This window comes from Zonotrichia albicollis, chromosome 1, assembly GCF_047830755.1.
Source record: "Zonotrichia albicollis isolate bZonAlb1 chromosome 1, bZonAlb1.hap1, whole genome shotgun sequence".
In the NCBI taxonomy this organism is placed as follows: domain Eukaryota; kingdom Metazoa; phylum Chordata; class Aves; order Passeriformes; family Passerellidae; genus Zonotrichia; species Zonotrichia albicollis.
The window spans coordinates 62207588-62223242 of record NC_133819.1 but is presented as its reverse complement, the minus strand read 5'-3'; the positions used below and the strand labels follow the sequence as shown (position 1 = coordinate 62223242).

Genomic DNA, 15655 nt, shown 5'->3' with positions numbered 1-15655 from the left:
AAATTATGCCAGTGAAAAGAAAACTGTTTTCTTAATTATCTCATCCCATTCTAACCTTCATGGTATTTTTATTTTCTTTTTTTAATGAGGCTCAACCTGTGCAGATCAACGTGGGTTTATTTTCTCAGAAAGGGGACAAAGAAAGACTGAACTACTTTTATTATGTGGTTAAATAATGGAGTTGTGAAGGGTTTTGCTTTATTTTTTTGGAAGAGTTTAAGAATACATGCAACAAAGTATGTCCCAAAAGGCAGAATACAATTGCTCACAGAGAGATTTCTCCTGATAAATTTTTTTCTGAGGATGTGATTTTTCTGGTAGAGTTAAATAATTCTTTAATGTGGACATTCAGTAAAGGAAAGTTTAACACTTGCCTAGGCCACTGCTACATTGAACGACTACATCATGTCAGGTACCCAGCTTCAATAAATCAGTATAATTTTCCTGAAAACACTCCAACAGGACTTCACTGCTTTACAGTAGCTAGAGGCCTAGATACAAATCTTCCGGATACAAAACATCCAACTAAAATAACCCTCCTCTCCATTCCTAGAAAAGCCTTGATTCATAGGTACTTGGAATACACAGGAGGAGGTCAATACCTTTTTGCGTTTCTCAGTCATGAAAACCCTTTATTTTTTACTCAGTTTATTGTCACAGAACATGCTTGAGGCAATTAACTTAGAAACCCATTTGGTGAAAAACCTTATCCTCCATCACCTTTCTCCTGCAGTTAGCTTTTTCCTGTTTCACGCAACATCAGTAGGAGGCACACCATGCCAATCCCACCTATCCACCTCTCTAAACACAAAACTTCTGAGGTTCACTTATGTATTTCAGAAAGGAATTTGAAAGAAACAGTGACAGTAGTTTCTGTAATGGCAGGAAAAAAGGCATGAAACAAGAGAAACCAGTTCTGATTTCTCTTTTCAGGAAGCTACAAATGGTCTATTAAACAAGTGACTGGCTGAAGCCACAGAGTGCTAATCATTGATCCCGAAGAGAGAAAAAGCTCACCAGCTATTTTAAAACCAATTTTTATGTCTGTCCAGACACCACAAATGAGCTATTACAAATAGCACATCTCTCCATAGCAAGAACAAAGAACAGGTAGCTCCTCAGCACCTGATTTTATCCTCTTGGAAGCATTTGATGCAGATCTGAAAGCTCCCATCTCAGTTTAGGATGTTCTTTGTTTCAAGAATCTGTTGTATGTTGTATTATTCACTGGTGTGTTTTGTAATGCCAGGCACAATGCTATGAGGATATTTCAAATTCACATGAAAGAAACAGAAGCTGACTTTGACCTTAAAGCCATTGTTTTATTACTGGAAAGTTGTGTTTTGGAGTGATTACTCAAACATGAATCAAAGATTGGATCTAACAAAATCTGCAAGGTGGTACAGCAAAATGAGGATTCTGATTGATATATATTGCTTGTTGCTACTTGCACTTCTGACTCCAGATTGAAGTGCCTAGTATGCCTTATAGCCACGATTCTTAAAGTTAAAATAAATGTTAAACAAACAAACAAACAAACAAACAAACAAATAAATAAATAATCTTTTTTACTTTTGAACCAGGCATGACTGGTCGCACTCAGTGCAGGCAGAGAAGCTCCATGCAAGGCTCTGCAGAACAGTCTTAAGGGCAAACAGCAGACTGAACTAGACAAATCAATTTTTGGCAGAAGTAACACACATGAAAAAACCAACCAAGAACCTCAGCCACAGGCTACCAAAAGCATTGAAGCCTTTCTTGCTTTATAAATAAACATGGACTATGAAGAATATAAGGCTTCCATCAATCCACAAATAAGCCTGGAAGGAATTTGTGCTAAGTTTTAGGTAATATAAAATTATTAATTTACCTATTAATTCTCATTGTGAAGTATTAGAGCCCCTCATGGCAACATTTTCAGTGTTGAACATTTTTATATATTTCAATGACTTTTAAGAAGTCTTTCCACTACAGCTATCCCCCCTCCTTAAGGTATGTATTTATGTACTTGGCTTACTGAAAGGGAGACTTGTGTGGAGAAGTTTGTATGCAATCCAACATTTCAGCATTTTCATAATTTGCTGGAGATATAGCTCAGCTCAAATGCATTTCCAGTGAGACTGATGTAGTTGAAAGCAGGGAGATTTTTTGAGCCTAACTGCTATAACACAGCACAATTGTCCCCATCTGTTTAAATCTACAGTTTCACTCAGGGAGGAGCAAAGAGGCTGGAGCGTGCACACACAGTGGTCATAATATGTGCAGTAAGGAACTTTATATGAGAGGCTCTTGTCACAAAGTGCATGAGATACTTTGTGTACCAGATAATCTCAGGAAAATATGTGGGGAGACAGCAGGGAATACCATCAGTGGAAAGAGAAGAAAAAGAGACAGTGTTGTACATAAGTGTGAAAATATTTGATTTGCCTATAATAGTAGCCTTGACTTTTCATTTCAATTTCATTTATTTAATTTCTTTGTGCAACTGTTCTTAGAACCATACAAGAGTCTAAGTACCTAAAGTTAAAACATTATGTATAAAAACTACTGCTTCTAATTTCAATGCTTTGAACATTTTAAATACCTTTGACACTCATCCTTCAAGAACTCTAGTGTATCAGTTTTCTACCAGAAAAATCTGTCAATCTATAATTAAAGAGTAATGTGGGAGATCCTATGGCAATTGGCTTGCACTATTTCCAGCATCAAATTATTTTTTTAACCTGACTTCAGTGTTTTTATGATCAAAATTACCCATCATAGCAGGAAAAATCTCTTTTCAGAGCTTAAGTATTTCTAATATTATCCAGGCAAATACCAAAGTTTCAGAATAGTAGACAGGTCATCTTCCATAAGCTCTGTTCTGTTGTACTTAATTATGCAGAGATCAATGGTGTCCTTGGTATGCATCAGAAATGTGGATAAATGCCACTGACAGTACTAATGCATCTAGATTTATGCATGCAGCCCAAAATACAAATAGACAGATTTTTTTTTCTGAGGTTGTTCAACTTTAATTTATCAAAACAGACATTTTCACTCCCTCTAATCATCCATTCTCACTGATGTTTCTTAGGCAGGTAATTTATGCTATTATTCACATGCTTAAAACTTCCAGCAACTCAGTAAGCATCTATTCCTTCAGTGATAAATTGTGCTAAGTAAAAAAGCACAGTAACATCAAAACCAATTCCCAATACAGTGATGTTCCATCATAAAGAAATTGCTTCATTTTTTCCTTACAAAATAATCAAGAGAAAGCAAAGAAAGTGAACATCCTAAGGAATGTAAAATGTAAAGTTGACACAGGCCTAACATATGTTGGTTAAAAAATTACGATGAAAATCTAAACTGGAAGAGACATCTTCATTGGAAGAAATTCACAAATAAACAGTGATTGCTCCCTAAAGACCTTAAACAGGTAGAACACAAAGGTAGAATGTTTAAACACATTTAAAGAAGCATACATATGATGAAGAGGGAAAGAGAAATAAATTATATGGCAAAAGAAGCAGATCCTCTTTGTCCCACATTTAAACCATCACATCCTGAGAAATTTCAGCTAATAGCCATGAATTCTAGAAAATTAGTTCCATATATAGGATGGAAAAAGCATTTGCTCACCTTTACAGAAATTCAAATCACAGAATGATCACATATACATATTAAAAGGAAATTTAATCTATGAAACAGAGTTGCAACAAACAGCCTTTAGGAGGAAAATTATACTTGCACTCCTGAATTCTCCCAAGCCAGTCTTCAGCACTCTAAATCATTATGCCAGAAAAGAAACACATGCTGGGGATCCTGCTATCCTCCACCAGGACACAGCCTCCCACTTTCTGTGTGTGAGAATATTCCCGCTTACTGCTGGACACACGTGGAATCCCCAGAAGGACTAAGGTGAATTTTATAGATAGCAGCTGAGCTGAAATAGTTTAGAGGCGGCAAAAAGCATTTCCTATTTAGTTAAGATAAATATAAGAAACCTAAATAACAGGACCACACCAAACACAGACATCAAATATATTCTTGGTTGTTTCTGTGCCCTGGGCATCCAAGTACCCCAAAGGCTTCTGAGTAGTGGACAAGAAATTCAGAACCTGTGGAACAGAACAAACTGGAGAGAAACTTCTGTACCTCCATTTCTTGATGGCTTCAAATTGCCAGTAATGAATATGCCTTCAAAATTACCATGTCATTAAATTTCCTGGAGAACAGGAAATGCTAAAATATGCTACACCAGAAGCAGAAAATACAAATTATTTTTTCAATTTTTATTTGAAGGACCACATCCCACCTTAAGCAGTAATGTTGCTTCTGATTCTTTAAGAAAAATTAGACCCTGTTTTGAATATTCAATTATTACTGTTTCTATTTTTAACTTGAGCTTATACATTTCCTGGAAGATTTTTTCTTGACATGATAATCAAGTTATATAATGCCTTGTGGACCACAGCACACAAAAAATGCTATTTTAAACAAAGAGGGGCTGTAAAGCTTCTGACAAATTTTGTGTGTGATTTCTAAGGATGAAAACACTCAGCTTTTTTTTCTTACTAACAGGTTTTAAAAACATCTATAAGGTTGGAACAAATCTGGATTTATGTAAGCAGTGATAGCAAGACTAAAGTACACCTTGGACAGAGGAAGTGCATTATTTTCATTTTCAGAAAAACAAGGGAAGTCAATACACCATACCTATAAGATATAGTATATTACTTATCTACTTATCCCAATAGAACTGTAAAGCTATACATGTTCATCTTCTGCCTCCTCAGTCCTTAAGACTTTGAGGTTGCTACTGCTGCTGCCACTTGAAATGCTATCAAAGATTTAGGATCTCAGTCACTCTTTGGAGCAAGAGTTTTGGAAGTTTCCAAACCGCTTCCCTGGCAGGGACACTCTTAATCAAATGGGGCTGAAGATAACAAGTGGGTGGGGAACTGGAAATTCTTTCCGCCCCCAGAGAACTTTACATTCCCCACCTGTCTTTCCTATGTAGCAATTCTCCATGCTAGTGTTGAACCAAATTCAAGGAAGAGGAATGATGCTATTTTTACATAGAACTATGCATCCTTCTAAGTTTCGGCTTCACATTTCTCTGAAGAAAGAATGGCTCATGTGACTTAATTCTACAGGCAGCTGAGAGAAAAATCTTTTCTGTCATACTTCATTGTGAATGACAATGCTTATAATATGTCTGTAAGATGTAATTTTTTCATGTCAATAGAAATTCGATATTCATAATCTAAGCAATAATTATCCTTTGTAAATGCCCTTGTTTTTAGCTGCCACTCTTATTATGGCTGTTTAAATTCACCATCTCCAGCCTGTAGAGAAAAGAAATGCAGCTATTTATTCCAATGAAGAGATTAAAAAAAAGGGATTTTTGTTTTATGGAAAAATGTAAAAAGCTGGAGGGGTTAATACAATTAGCCTAGTGCTTGAGGCCCTTCCTACCTTCAAGTCTATTTCTGGCGTTATGAAAAAAAATCCAAAAATGTATTTGCTTTAAAGAGGGGGAGGTTCTATTTCTTTCATATATAATTTCATTTATTTGTTATACTTTTATCTGCTTAATTGTGTAGGGTGGACTGTATGACTTCCTCTTTGAATAGATTCTTCACTGAAAATAATTTGCCAGGTTGGAGAAAGGCAATTGACTTTGGTTTATACCCTCTAACTAAAAGGCATGGCATCACATTGTGTCTATGTGTATAAGTGATTGGTACAGAATATGGGGTAGGGTGTTAGAGGGGATTTCCTTTCAGCTGCTATTGAACAGCTGACCCAAAGCTTGAGGACTCTAACTTGATATTTTAGCATTATATATGTGTGTAGCTTTGTCTTGTCTTCTTACGTTGTTACACTTAAGGCTGAAGGGAAAACATACTCTGAGAATTCTTTATCCACATCCTAAGATCTATCTGCGGCTAGACATTATTTGCAAGCAAGGCTAACTCCTGCTTTTCTATTTTATTCATTACCAAGAGTTATGGGAAAGCAGACTTTTGCTCCCACTCAGCATACCTGTGTGTTCCAGATTGCCAGGCAAGATGTTTTCCATTACCTCCATTACCGTCTGTATGGCAGATTACCTGTGTCAAGTGGGCAGTTTGCTTTATCTCTCTCTTTGAGTGACCACATTCACACCTCCCTCAGGAGGGGACATCTGCTGATAACAGCTATTGAACGTCACTGCATGACTGATAAGAACTACAGCATCCCACTGTGAGATGCTCCACCCAGAGGGAGGAGCCAAGCATTCCCAGATATAATCCAGAGGTTTTTGAGACACCAGCACGGCTTTCTCCACTGGATTCCCCAGAGAAACAGCAGCTGTCTCTTCTTCCACTGGATCTTCAGAGGAAGAATACATCCTTCTCTACAAGACCTCCTTGCTCCAACAGAACCACACCTGACACTTCATGAAGTCTGCAGCCACATTTCCAGTTAGACTGCTACCAACACCCCACAGGGTGTCAGGTTGGGTTCTGACTCTGTCAGTGTTGTTCTAGTGTACTGCATTGTTTATTTTATCCTTTTTTTTTCCTTCCCTATTAAAGAACTGTTATTTCCTGCTCCCATATTTTTGCCTGAGAGCCCCTTAATTTAAAATTTATAGCAATTCGGAGGGGTGGGGAGGGTTTACATTCTCCATTTCAGAGGAGGCTCCTGCCTTCCTTACCAGACACCTGTATTAGCAAACCAAGACACTGTGCAAATTAAAAGCCAATTCAATCCAGCACACACGATAGGCAAGTGGGCAAGCAATGGCTTTCAGCTGACCTGCAGCAGGAGATCCCACAGTCAGACAGGTCATCCTTACCCCCATCTCTCCCCAGCAGGGAGCTTCCTGGATGCTGTCACAACAGGTTTGGCAAACCTTCTGGCCCTTTGTTGTTTTTCCTTTGTTAGAAAAGCAAAAGCTCTAAAAGATGCACAAAATTTATACAGTTTAGACAGAGAGGGAAAAAAAAAATATCTGGTCTTTCATCCATCCTAGAGGTTTTTCACTGGGAATTAAAAAGGTGTACAAGGCAAGATATCCCAATCATTCACCCCCCTGAGATTAACTGCAAGTGCATGTCCAGCTGCTTCTCTGACAGAAATCGTTCCTCTTTTCCTCTTAGTGTATCCCACTTGGCAGATGTGATGAAGACTTACCAGAAATATGACAAAAAGTAAACAGGGTGACTCTCATAATTCTCTGATAGGCCACACTGGTAGGTCCTCACAAAATGGTAGCTGCCTCTTTTAGGAGTGACTTACCTTTGCTTAAATGGCTCCCTTTCCATAGCAGAGTTAACCATCTATAAATATGAAACAAGCAATAATTAGTAAAACCATGCTGTCAAAATGCTTTGCACACAATACACAAATAGGATGTTTACATTTAGTATCTTTAGCTGAAAGTACAAGAACTTTGTCACCAAAACATGGTGCGCCTAAGGGCTTCTCCACACTCTAGCTTGGCAGGATAAATCGGAAGTGGAGATGTCAAACTGTTTTCTTCCTCCTGGAAGTGACAATATCATATGCAGACTCAGGATCAACCTTCAAATTTTACTTCTCCTGTGCAAAGTGATTTCCCTTGATCAAAATGAAGATTCCAGAATCTATTCCCAAAACCTTACTTTCTTGGCTCTTTCTCTTAGGTGAGACACCTTCCAGCAAGCAGCTTTATATGCTGGTCACTAATCAGTCCCTCTGGTGAGCTTGAAAGCTGCAAGAGAGGCCATTATGTGAGTGATTCCCCCACCACAACAGTTCCTCTGCCTCTCCTGATTCTGACTTCCTCCCAATGCTCCTACTGCTTTTGATCTTTTATCTGAATGTAGTCACTTCTTGTTCATTGCTATATGTTTTGATCTCCTGAGAGAATATATCTGGACAGCATGGTGCTGTGTGCCATGTCTCATCCACATGGCACCACTCAGGAAAATTCATCTGAATTATCCTTTCAAGTGGATTAGCTGAAGCACATTAAAAGCCTAGCATAAATGCAACCTAAATTTGTTTTAGTTTAATATGTTGCAGAAAAAAATTAAGCAAAATTAAATTAGGCCATGTTTTTGTTGTTTTTTTTTTTTTTAATACGTGGTTTCACAGGGCTGTAGTATGGTTTACCTAAGGTACCTTCAGTTTACATCTTTGTTAGTCTGCACAGGCAAACCCTTATGATCCAGGGATTAATATCCAAGACAATTTTTCTATACATGCAAGTTCAGGATCAGGGCAGTTTCGTTGATGAAAAAAATCAAAGCACACAAAGTACTGCTTTCAATTTTCCATTCAAATATGGCTTCCTGGACCCTCAGTATGGGGAAGGTCATATCACTGTATGGGGACTGAACTCCCAAATTCTTCATGCCTGTCTCTGACCTCCACTTTCTAAGACACTCTTCTCATGGAAAAAGATGCTTATAAAAAAATTATCTTCAGAAAGGTGGCATAAACTAAAGGAATGGAATGTAGCCAGAAAGCATACACAGGTAAAAGAAGTACACTGTCACTTCAGTGGGAAGCAAAACCAGGAGGATCCTCCCTGTGTTATTTCAGTTAGACTGAACTAACCAGAGGGAACACTGTGGTGAAGGAAGAGAGAGAATAAAGGAGAAAGGGTAGTTATCTTCATACTTTACTTTTAACAAATGTACTCATCTATGGAAAACATGAGGTGGCCTGTGGAGGAGAGCTCCAGAAACAGCAAGCAGGGAGCCAGTCTTGAGACATTCTAACCAAAAAAAAAAAAAAAAAAAAAAAAAAAAAAAAAAGCCAGGAAAACAAAGATCTCAGCTGAGACCAGAATCCTAATGCACTTGAGGGCAACAATGTCAATCCGGATATTTATTACAGACAAAAACAAGTCCCCACTGGTGAAAAGGACTCGGGTACAAAACATCTTTTCCAGTGACAAAGTCATCAAAAGCCAGAAGCGTCCATTCTTGTGTTCCCCGTGGTTTTTGGAGGGAAGGTGCTGCAGGGGGAGCTGTACACCCATCATTTCCGTGCAGCAGCTGGTGAAGGTAATCTGCTCCTCCAAACGACAGTGACATCTCAGAGGAGTGCTCCTCTAGCAGCAGCAATGCACAGGCACCACAGGGCTCAGTGGAACAACATTGTTGGTTACCTTTCTGGCTGCATTTATTCTGTTGGTTTTCCAGCAGCTCCCTGAGTGCTGTGTTGAAAGTGTGTTCCCAGATACTACAGTTTAGTCTCATCTGCACATTGTGTTAAATTTGAACTGATGCAGTACTTCCATTCTCATTTAGCACAGAAAACCTATCCTGCTTCCAAGGTGAAGAGACAAGCACTGAAAAAACACACATGGTTTTAAAAACTCATTAACTGATGACTACGCTTTCTTCCAAATTGCAACAAAAGGCCTCTACCAGCACAAAGAATGCCCAAATGAGTAACTGTTTAATTTACCATCACTATCAAGGAAACAAAATGTCTAAAAAATGTTTTATGGTCAGTCACATCAAAAGAAATTTAAATGTATAGTATTCATATGGCCAATATACAACTGTAAATAATATACAACAGGAATGCACCAATAACACTTGTATTTGGAAACTGAAAAAGTTTTACAGTGACCTATGGGACTGTAGAACATGCAGTGTTTCTACAAGGTTTGTAAATCTAAATTTATGCTTCATTTAAAAAAAAAAAAAAAAAAGGAGCAGAGAAGCCAGCTTTAAAAATGCAGTATGCATTCCATTTAATAGATTACTATGCACACTGGATGTATTTGATTCAGTACATTCTGATACAGATATACTTTTCCTGCAGTATGCAAGGATTGTAAGGTAGAATCTAAGCTATAAGATGAATTGGAATGAACAGGAGGTGGGAAAAATTGTTATGGTCACTGCAATCTAAGCTCACAGTGATTTATGACTTGGATATAGTCACCTAAAGAAAAGACTGAGTTGTTAACAGTGGAGGGTACTTCAAGTGATCAGTTCTACAGACAAAAACTTAACACAAAAATGCCTTGGATATGGCACTGATGAAAACTAATATAAAAGCCTGGCTGCAGCAATATCCATCAGAGTGAGGAGTCTTGACAAGACCTCTGAAATCCACTGCTTCAGCAGAGAAAAAATATCTTGCTCTTTTCTGGGCTGTGCTAAAGAATAAAACCAGGAGTTTGACCACATATTTTCAGCCAAATTTTACTAGACATGAAAGCTAATAATTTAGGCATTTTGTGGCAATCTGCTTTGAGTCAGGCCTAATAGAAGGCTGAAAGGAATCTTGTGATTATACCAGGAAAAACACATAAGTAAATACTCTAGAAACATTATTAATGGAGTAGAAGAGGCATTACAGCTGGACAGTCTTTGAAAGCTTATTTGTCAAGGTTTCTGTCTTGCCCAGTTGTTTTTTAATGTCACTTGGCAAAACTCTGTTTTGACCAGGGATCACAGAAGACTAATTTACTGATCATTTTTCCTCCTTTTTTCCTCAAAAGCAATTTTCCATATTAGTTTAGTCCCAGTACTGTTAAAATCATTCATTCAGAGAATCAACAATGGGGAACATGTAAAGAAACTATTTATTAAACATATAGATATAAATCAACATGAGCAGATCAAGCAGCTTTAAGAAGGAATTAGCAGTACAAACATATGACATTCACATTTAAATGAGAACATGGAGGCAACTTCTTAATACGCTTTACATGTGTGTGGTAAAGGGAATGTACAGGGACAAAGAAACAAAAATATTCCCTCACATCCATCAAACAGTACCTTCTAGAAGCTAATGATTAAAAATCTCTGAGGGCCTCTCAGTCTCAAATTTGGTTGCTTTGTGAAAGTGTCACCTCCTTGGCGTGTACGCATTTGGGCATATGAGTCCTTGTAGTATGGACCTGCAAAAACCGAAGCTTGCTTCTACTTCAGAGACTGATGAGAAACTACTTTGGTTTCTTAATTATTAGCTTTGAAACACCATCTTTATCATGCCTGGGATTTGGGGAAGAAGAATATACACCACAGCCCAAAAGCAAAATTCAGATTTTGCATGTTCTTATTAAATGAGAGCAGCAAGAACACAAGTTTGTGCTATATGCAGTTTCTTTGGGAGAAAGATAATTCTTTTGAATAAGATTTCCAGTTGGTTGCAGCAATGGACCATTAAAGTAGCATGTGTAGCATATATGCAGTAAGAACTGATCAATGCTGCTCTGATGAGCAGCAAAGGGTCATATCCTTACATGACTCCACCAGAAACTGCCTGGAAAATCAGCAGAACAAGAAAGTATTGGCTTATCATATAAGACTAATTTCTACTATGTTCCTACTTCCCAGGTATTTCAAGAGGCACAGAAAAATAGATCTGTAATAGAAGAAAAAGGTTTTAGTTAGCCTAAGTGTTGACACTTTTTTTGGTACAAGTACAGCATGCATTTCTACCAAGAATCCTAAATCCTAAAGGACAAGCTTTTGGTGCAACAGTCGAGAAGAAATACATGGGAAAGTATCTTAAGGTTGTCCTATTCAAAGTTCAGAGAGAAGCAATGTACAAGTTTCCCTATCATCTTCAAATGTCTCCTGTCTACACCCACACATGCTTATCACCAGGGTTCTTTGGGCAGGATGACCTCTGCTTACATGTTGATTACACATTGAGGTAGCCAGCCAAGGAGAACAAATTTGCCCAATCAGAGTCAACAAAGATGAAGAAGGGTCTGGGCACAAATTGTATGAGGGAGCTGGGGGTGTTTAGCCTGGAGAAAAGGAGCCTTGAGGGAGACTTTTTCACTCTCTACAACTGCCTGAAAGGAGCAAAGAGCCATGAGGGGGTTGGTCTCTTCTCCCAGGCAAGCAATGTCAGGACAAGGAGAAATGCACTTAAGTTGTGCCAGGGGAGGTTTAGATTAATTGTTAGGAAAAAATTATTCACTAAAAGGGTAGTCAGGCACTGGAATGGGGTCTCTGAGAAGTTATGGAGTTACCATCCCTGGAAATGCTCAAAAGGTATCGGGATGTAGCACCTGGGGATCTGATTAAGTAGTAAAGAGGCAGTGCTGGGTAAAAGGGCTGGAATCAATGATCTTAGCGGTCTTTTCCACCCTTGATTATTCTATGACTCTATGATTAATCCTGCTCTTCCAGTGAGAATTTGGACATTCATTGAGGTAGAGAAGGGGTACAGATAACAATTAAGCTAAACAAAGAGAATTTCTTCAGTTCCTTATCCATTTTTATACATTGCTTCACTGTTGGTAGGTACATGTTGCCCAAGCAGCCACCCATTACTTCTCTGAGCCTAGCTCTTGCTACACCAACCATAGACTTAAAAGCTGAACATACTCCTGCTCTCCCTCAGGCCACAACAATTCACCCATCTCTAGTAGGAACTGACTTCAGTTGTCTCAAAAAACACACATACTGCTAATGAAAGCTTCCACTCTTCTGCCAGACCTCTTCACACCTGCAGTTGTGGCATCTGATCTTACTTGTCATTAGAAGGCTTTCCAAAGCTGGAGACATCTTTTGGAAGTGACAAAAGCCCAACCAACCAAGCAGACACATGCAAACAACCACGCCATCCTGGTGACCAGTCCCTCCTTGTTGAAAGTCAATTACTGCTGCTGTATCAGGGGAAATGGAGGAAGGTAACAGATACATCCTCTCTTGTTCCTCTTGTGAGTGACAAATCAGAAAATGAGGCTCAGAGCCTCATGGCTACTTTACCAGTGCCAAAGTGTCTTACAAAGACACTCTGCTCTTTTAGAGGTATCCCATTCCTTGCCATATTGCCATTTACTGTGTCTGGGCAGGTGCTCAGCAGGTGCCATTACTTGTCATCAGGAAGCAAATATCCTCCCTTCTGTGTTCCAGATGAAGAAAATGTAGCCTATCAGACATAATAGAAGATTCTGCATGATCACTGAGGAAACTAGGAGAGCTATAATGGTACACCAGTTAATACATGGGGAGAGAGAAAGAGCAATAGAACACTGAAAAACAACAACAAAAAAGAGTCCATGCATCTGATACGTGTCTGATAAATGACTGCTTTTCCACAAGACATGTGGGAACAACGCCTAAACTGAGTGTGTAATGGCCCTTCCCTGAGACAGGGCCAATCTGTCTGACAGATGACACTGAGCCCAGAAAGGCAGCAGAGCATTCTCCTTGGGCCGTGGAGCAATAAAGTCTCTGTGCTAGAGTTACTGCCGCTATTAAGAAGAGGTGCAGGGCATTAATTATATTCACAGGAGAAACAGAAGTAAGGCTGGGGCATGGCAGTATAATAGTATTGAGACTGTCATTTCCCAGTCCAAACTCCTCTAATTAATTCCCAGCTGAGGTCTCCTGTTCAGGTCTATGGTCTTGATTTCAAAGGGAGAGAGGCAAATAAATAAACAAATAAATAAGAACAGAAGAGTTTCTTTCCACGTAAGGACTGCCAGATATTTGGAGGTATTTATGGGCATTTTTATTTGAAGAGGCTGGTGGGTTGTTTTTACCTTGTAATTGTCTGCTCTCCCTTTTTGAAATTAATTGACTGCATTCACTCCATAGAACCTAACTCACCTTGAAGTCCACCAGGACTTGATAGATGTTAGGCTTACTTTTTATATTATAGCTCAAGATCTGCCAAAAAGTGAGAGCATACGAAAAATTCCACCATTACCTTGCTCTACATCTCCATGTACTAAGGATATCTAATATTCAACACAGGGCTATAGCAACACAGAACTAAGCATCAAGGCACCTTGTGTGACTATTTTGCTTCCAGTTCCCAGAGCGGTATATGTAAATTTGGTGACTAATTCTACACATCTTGTGCTGTTTCCCTTTCCTTCTTTCTTTTTTCTTTTTTAATGGTGAAATTGATCTACATATTCCTGCTTCTTGATACTTTTAATGTAAGCTAATTGTCTGTTAAAAACAAAAAAAAGAAAAAAATAAGCTCTAATGGCAAATTTGTGAATTATTTTTTTTAAATCTACATACTCAATGACATATTAGCTTTAAACCTGCTTCTGTTCACAAGCACAATGTTACAAATCCAATTTTCCTTATTCTTCCCCTTGCCAATAGACTAATTGGAAATAAAAAGAAAAGAAACAAAATTAGAAAGGTGAGCGCAAGTGAAAAGAAAGAAATCACAAACTTTTGAGAGAAAACACTCTCTTTTTTTGCTAATATTTCCATTTTACTTCTAGTTTCTTGAATAGAGTCCATTTATGAGTTTACCTTGCTGTTTGCTTCCTTTTTAAATTTAAACTAGTTTTCGTATAAGTTTTTACATTTAATTCTCTTGAGGTTGCTGAAGAAATCATTAGTCAATGGTTTATACAACTGTAATTCCATTTTCCCAGGTTATTAAAAACTAATAGCATGCAATTTAATTAGACTAGATGATGAGAATCCACTTATAAGTTAGAAATAGACTTTCAAACTGCCTGTCTTCTTCCTTGCTGCCAAGCAAGACTTTATAATAAATCATTATTCCTTTTAAATGAATTTAGTAATTACAAAGGACTTCATTCTTATTATATTCACCACAGCTATACGTATTTCCATAAGTTATCTCATTTATTTGTACCAAGAGTACTATTAAATATAGAATTAATTTATCAGAGCGGGGTACTGGAAGAAGCCCTTGGAGGATATTGTTGGTAATGGTCTGAAACAAAGCTTTCTGCTTATCCAAAGAATGAGCCTCTGCAGGAACCCTCAGTATTAACTCTCACACCACAGCATGGCAATGCTGTAGAGTGTTGAGGCAGGGGACAAGTCACAAGAGTGACTCCTTGGCCACAGCCTTTCCAAGTGCAGTTCCTGTGCTGAGCCTTGAACTGAGGTGACAATTACTGTAACCTGGAGCATAGACCTCTTTCCCTAAGGAAATGAACCAAGACCTCCCATTTATTTCACATAGCCTGTTTAAGAATCACTGGGTAATAATGGCCTTCAGTCACTGCCAGCCCATGGTGAATTTAAAATAGTGACTTGGAGGGGAAATGCTCTATGTCATAATTCCCTAGGCACATGATCCCCTCTATCATGCCATTTATTAGGCAGCTTGGCCCTGGCACCACATTTATTTATAACATAATATTTCATGCTATATAGTCTGAGGTTAATAAAGTCTCATTAACAGCTCCTTTATGGAGTATTCCTTTATGGGCAGTCCCCATAAAGCTCTCCAAGATTTGATTTTACAATAATGGCAAAGAACCTCACCATTTATTTTCCCCCATCCAATTTTAAAGACCCTACAGCAGCACAGAACTGGGGGAAAGAAAGGGGAAAAAAAAGAAACATAACAGGAAAATAGTCATCTGTGGTGCAGTGAGAAGAAGGCAAAGAAAAATGTGGTTATCTAATAGGCAAATATGTTTTCCCTAAGTGCTAGACGATATAGTCTGTTGGTAAGTACAACAACAACAAAAAAAAACTCATTAAGAAAAAACCTGCATAAGGATGACAGTGATTTTTAATTGCCTCTTTGTTGCGAATTCTCATTGGCTTGGCTTGAATAGACTCTTGAGAGGAGGAATGTAGGAATTGGCTGGAATTCCACCTCATACTCTGCAGGCTGCTGTCTTCTGGAGTCCTTTGAACTTCTGAAAGCTGAACAGCCTTTCTCTTGAAGTCTTCTTAGATACAGTCACAAG

General features: G+C 38.3%; 1 protein-coding gene across 34 annotated transcripts in view; it reads right to left on the bottom strand.

Annotated features, from left to right (window-relative positions):
- The window catches only part of LOC113460896 (uncharacterized), a 237018-nt gene that overhangs the window by 127242 nt on the left and 94121 nt on the right, over positions 1-15655 (bottom strand). For 19 of the 34 annotated variants that reach the window (XR_012580788.1, XR_012580777.1, XR_012580789.1 and 16 more), the window contains one exon: positions 7276-7316. The exons of the other annotated variants lie outside the window; for them this stretch is intronic. Coding sequence is in view for 2 of the 19 variants with exons in the window: in XM_074542741.1 (XP_074398842.1) it covers positions 7276-7316 (41 nt within the window). In the remaining 17 variants the exon portion in view is untranslated. The remainder of the gene's footprint in view (positions 1-7275; positions 7317-15655) is intronic. 34 annotated transcript variants of the gene reach the window in all.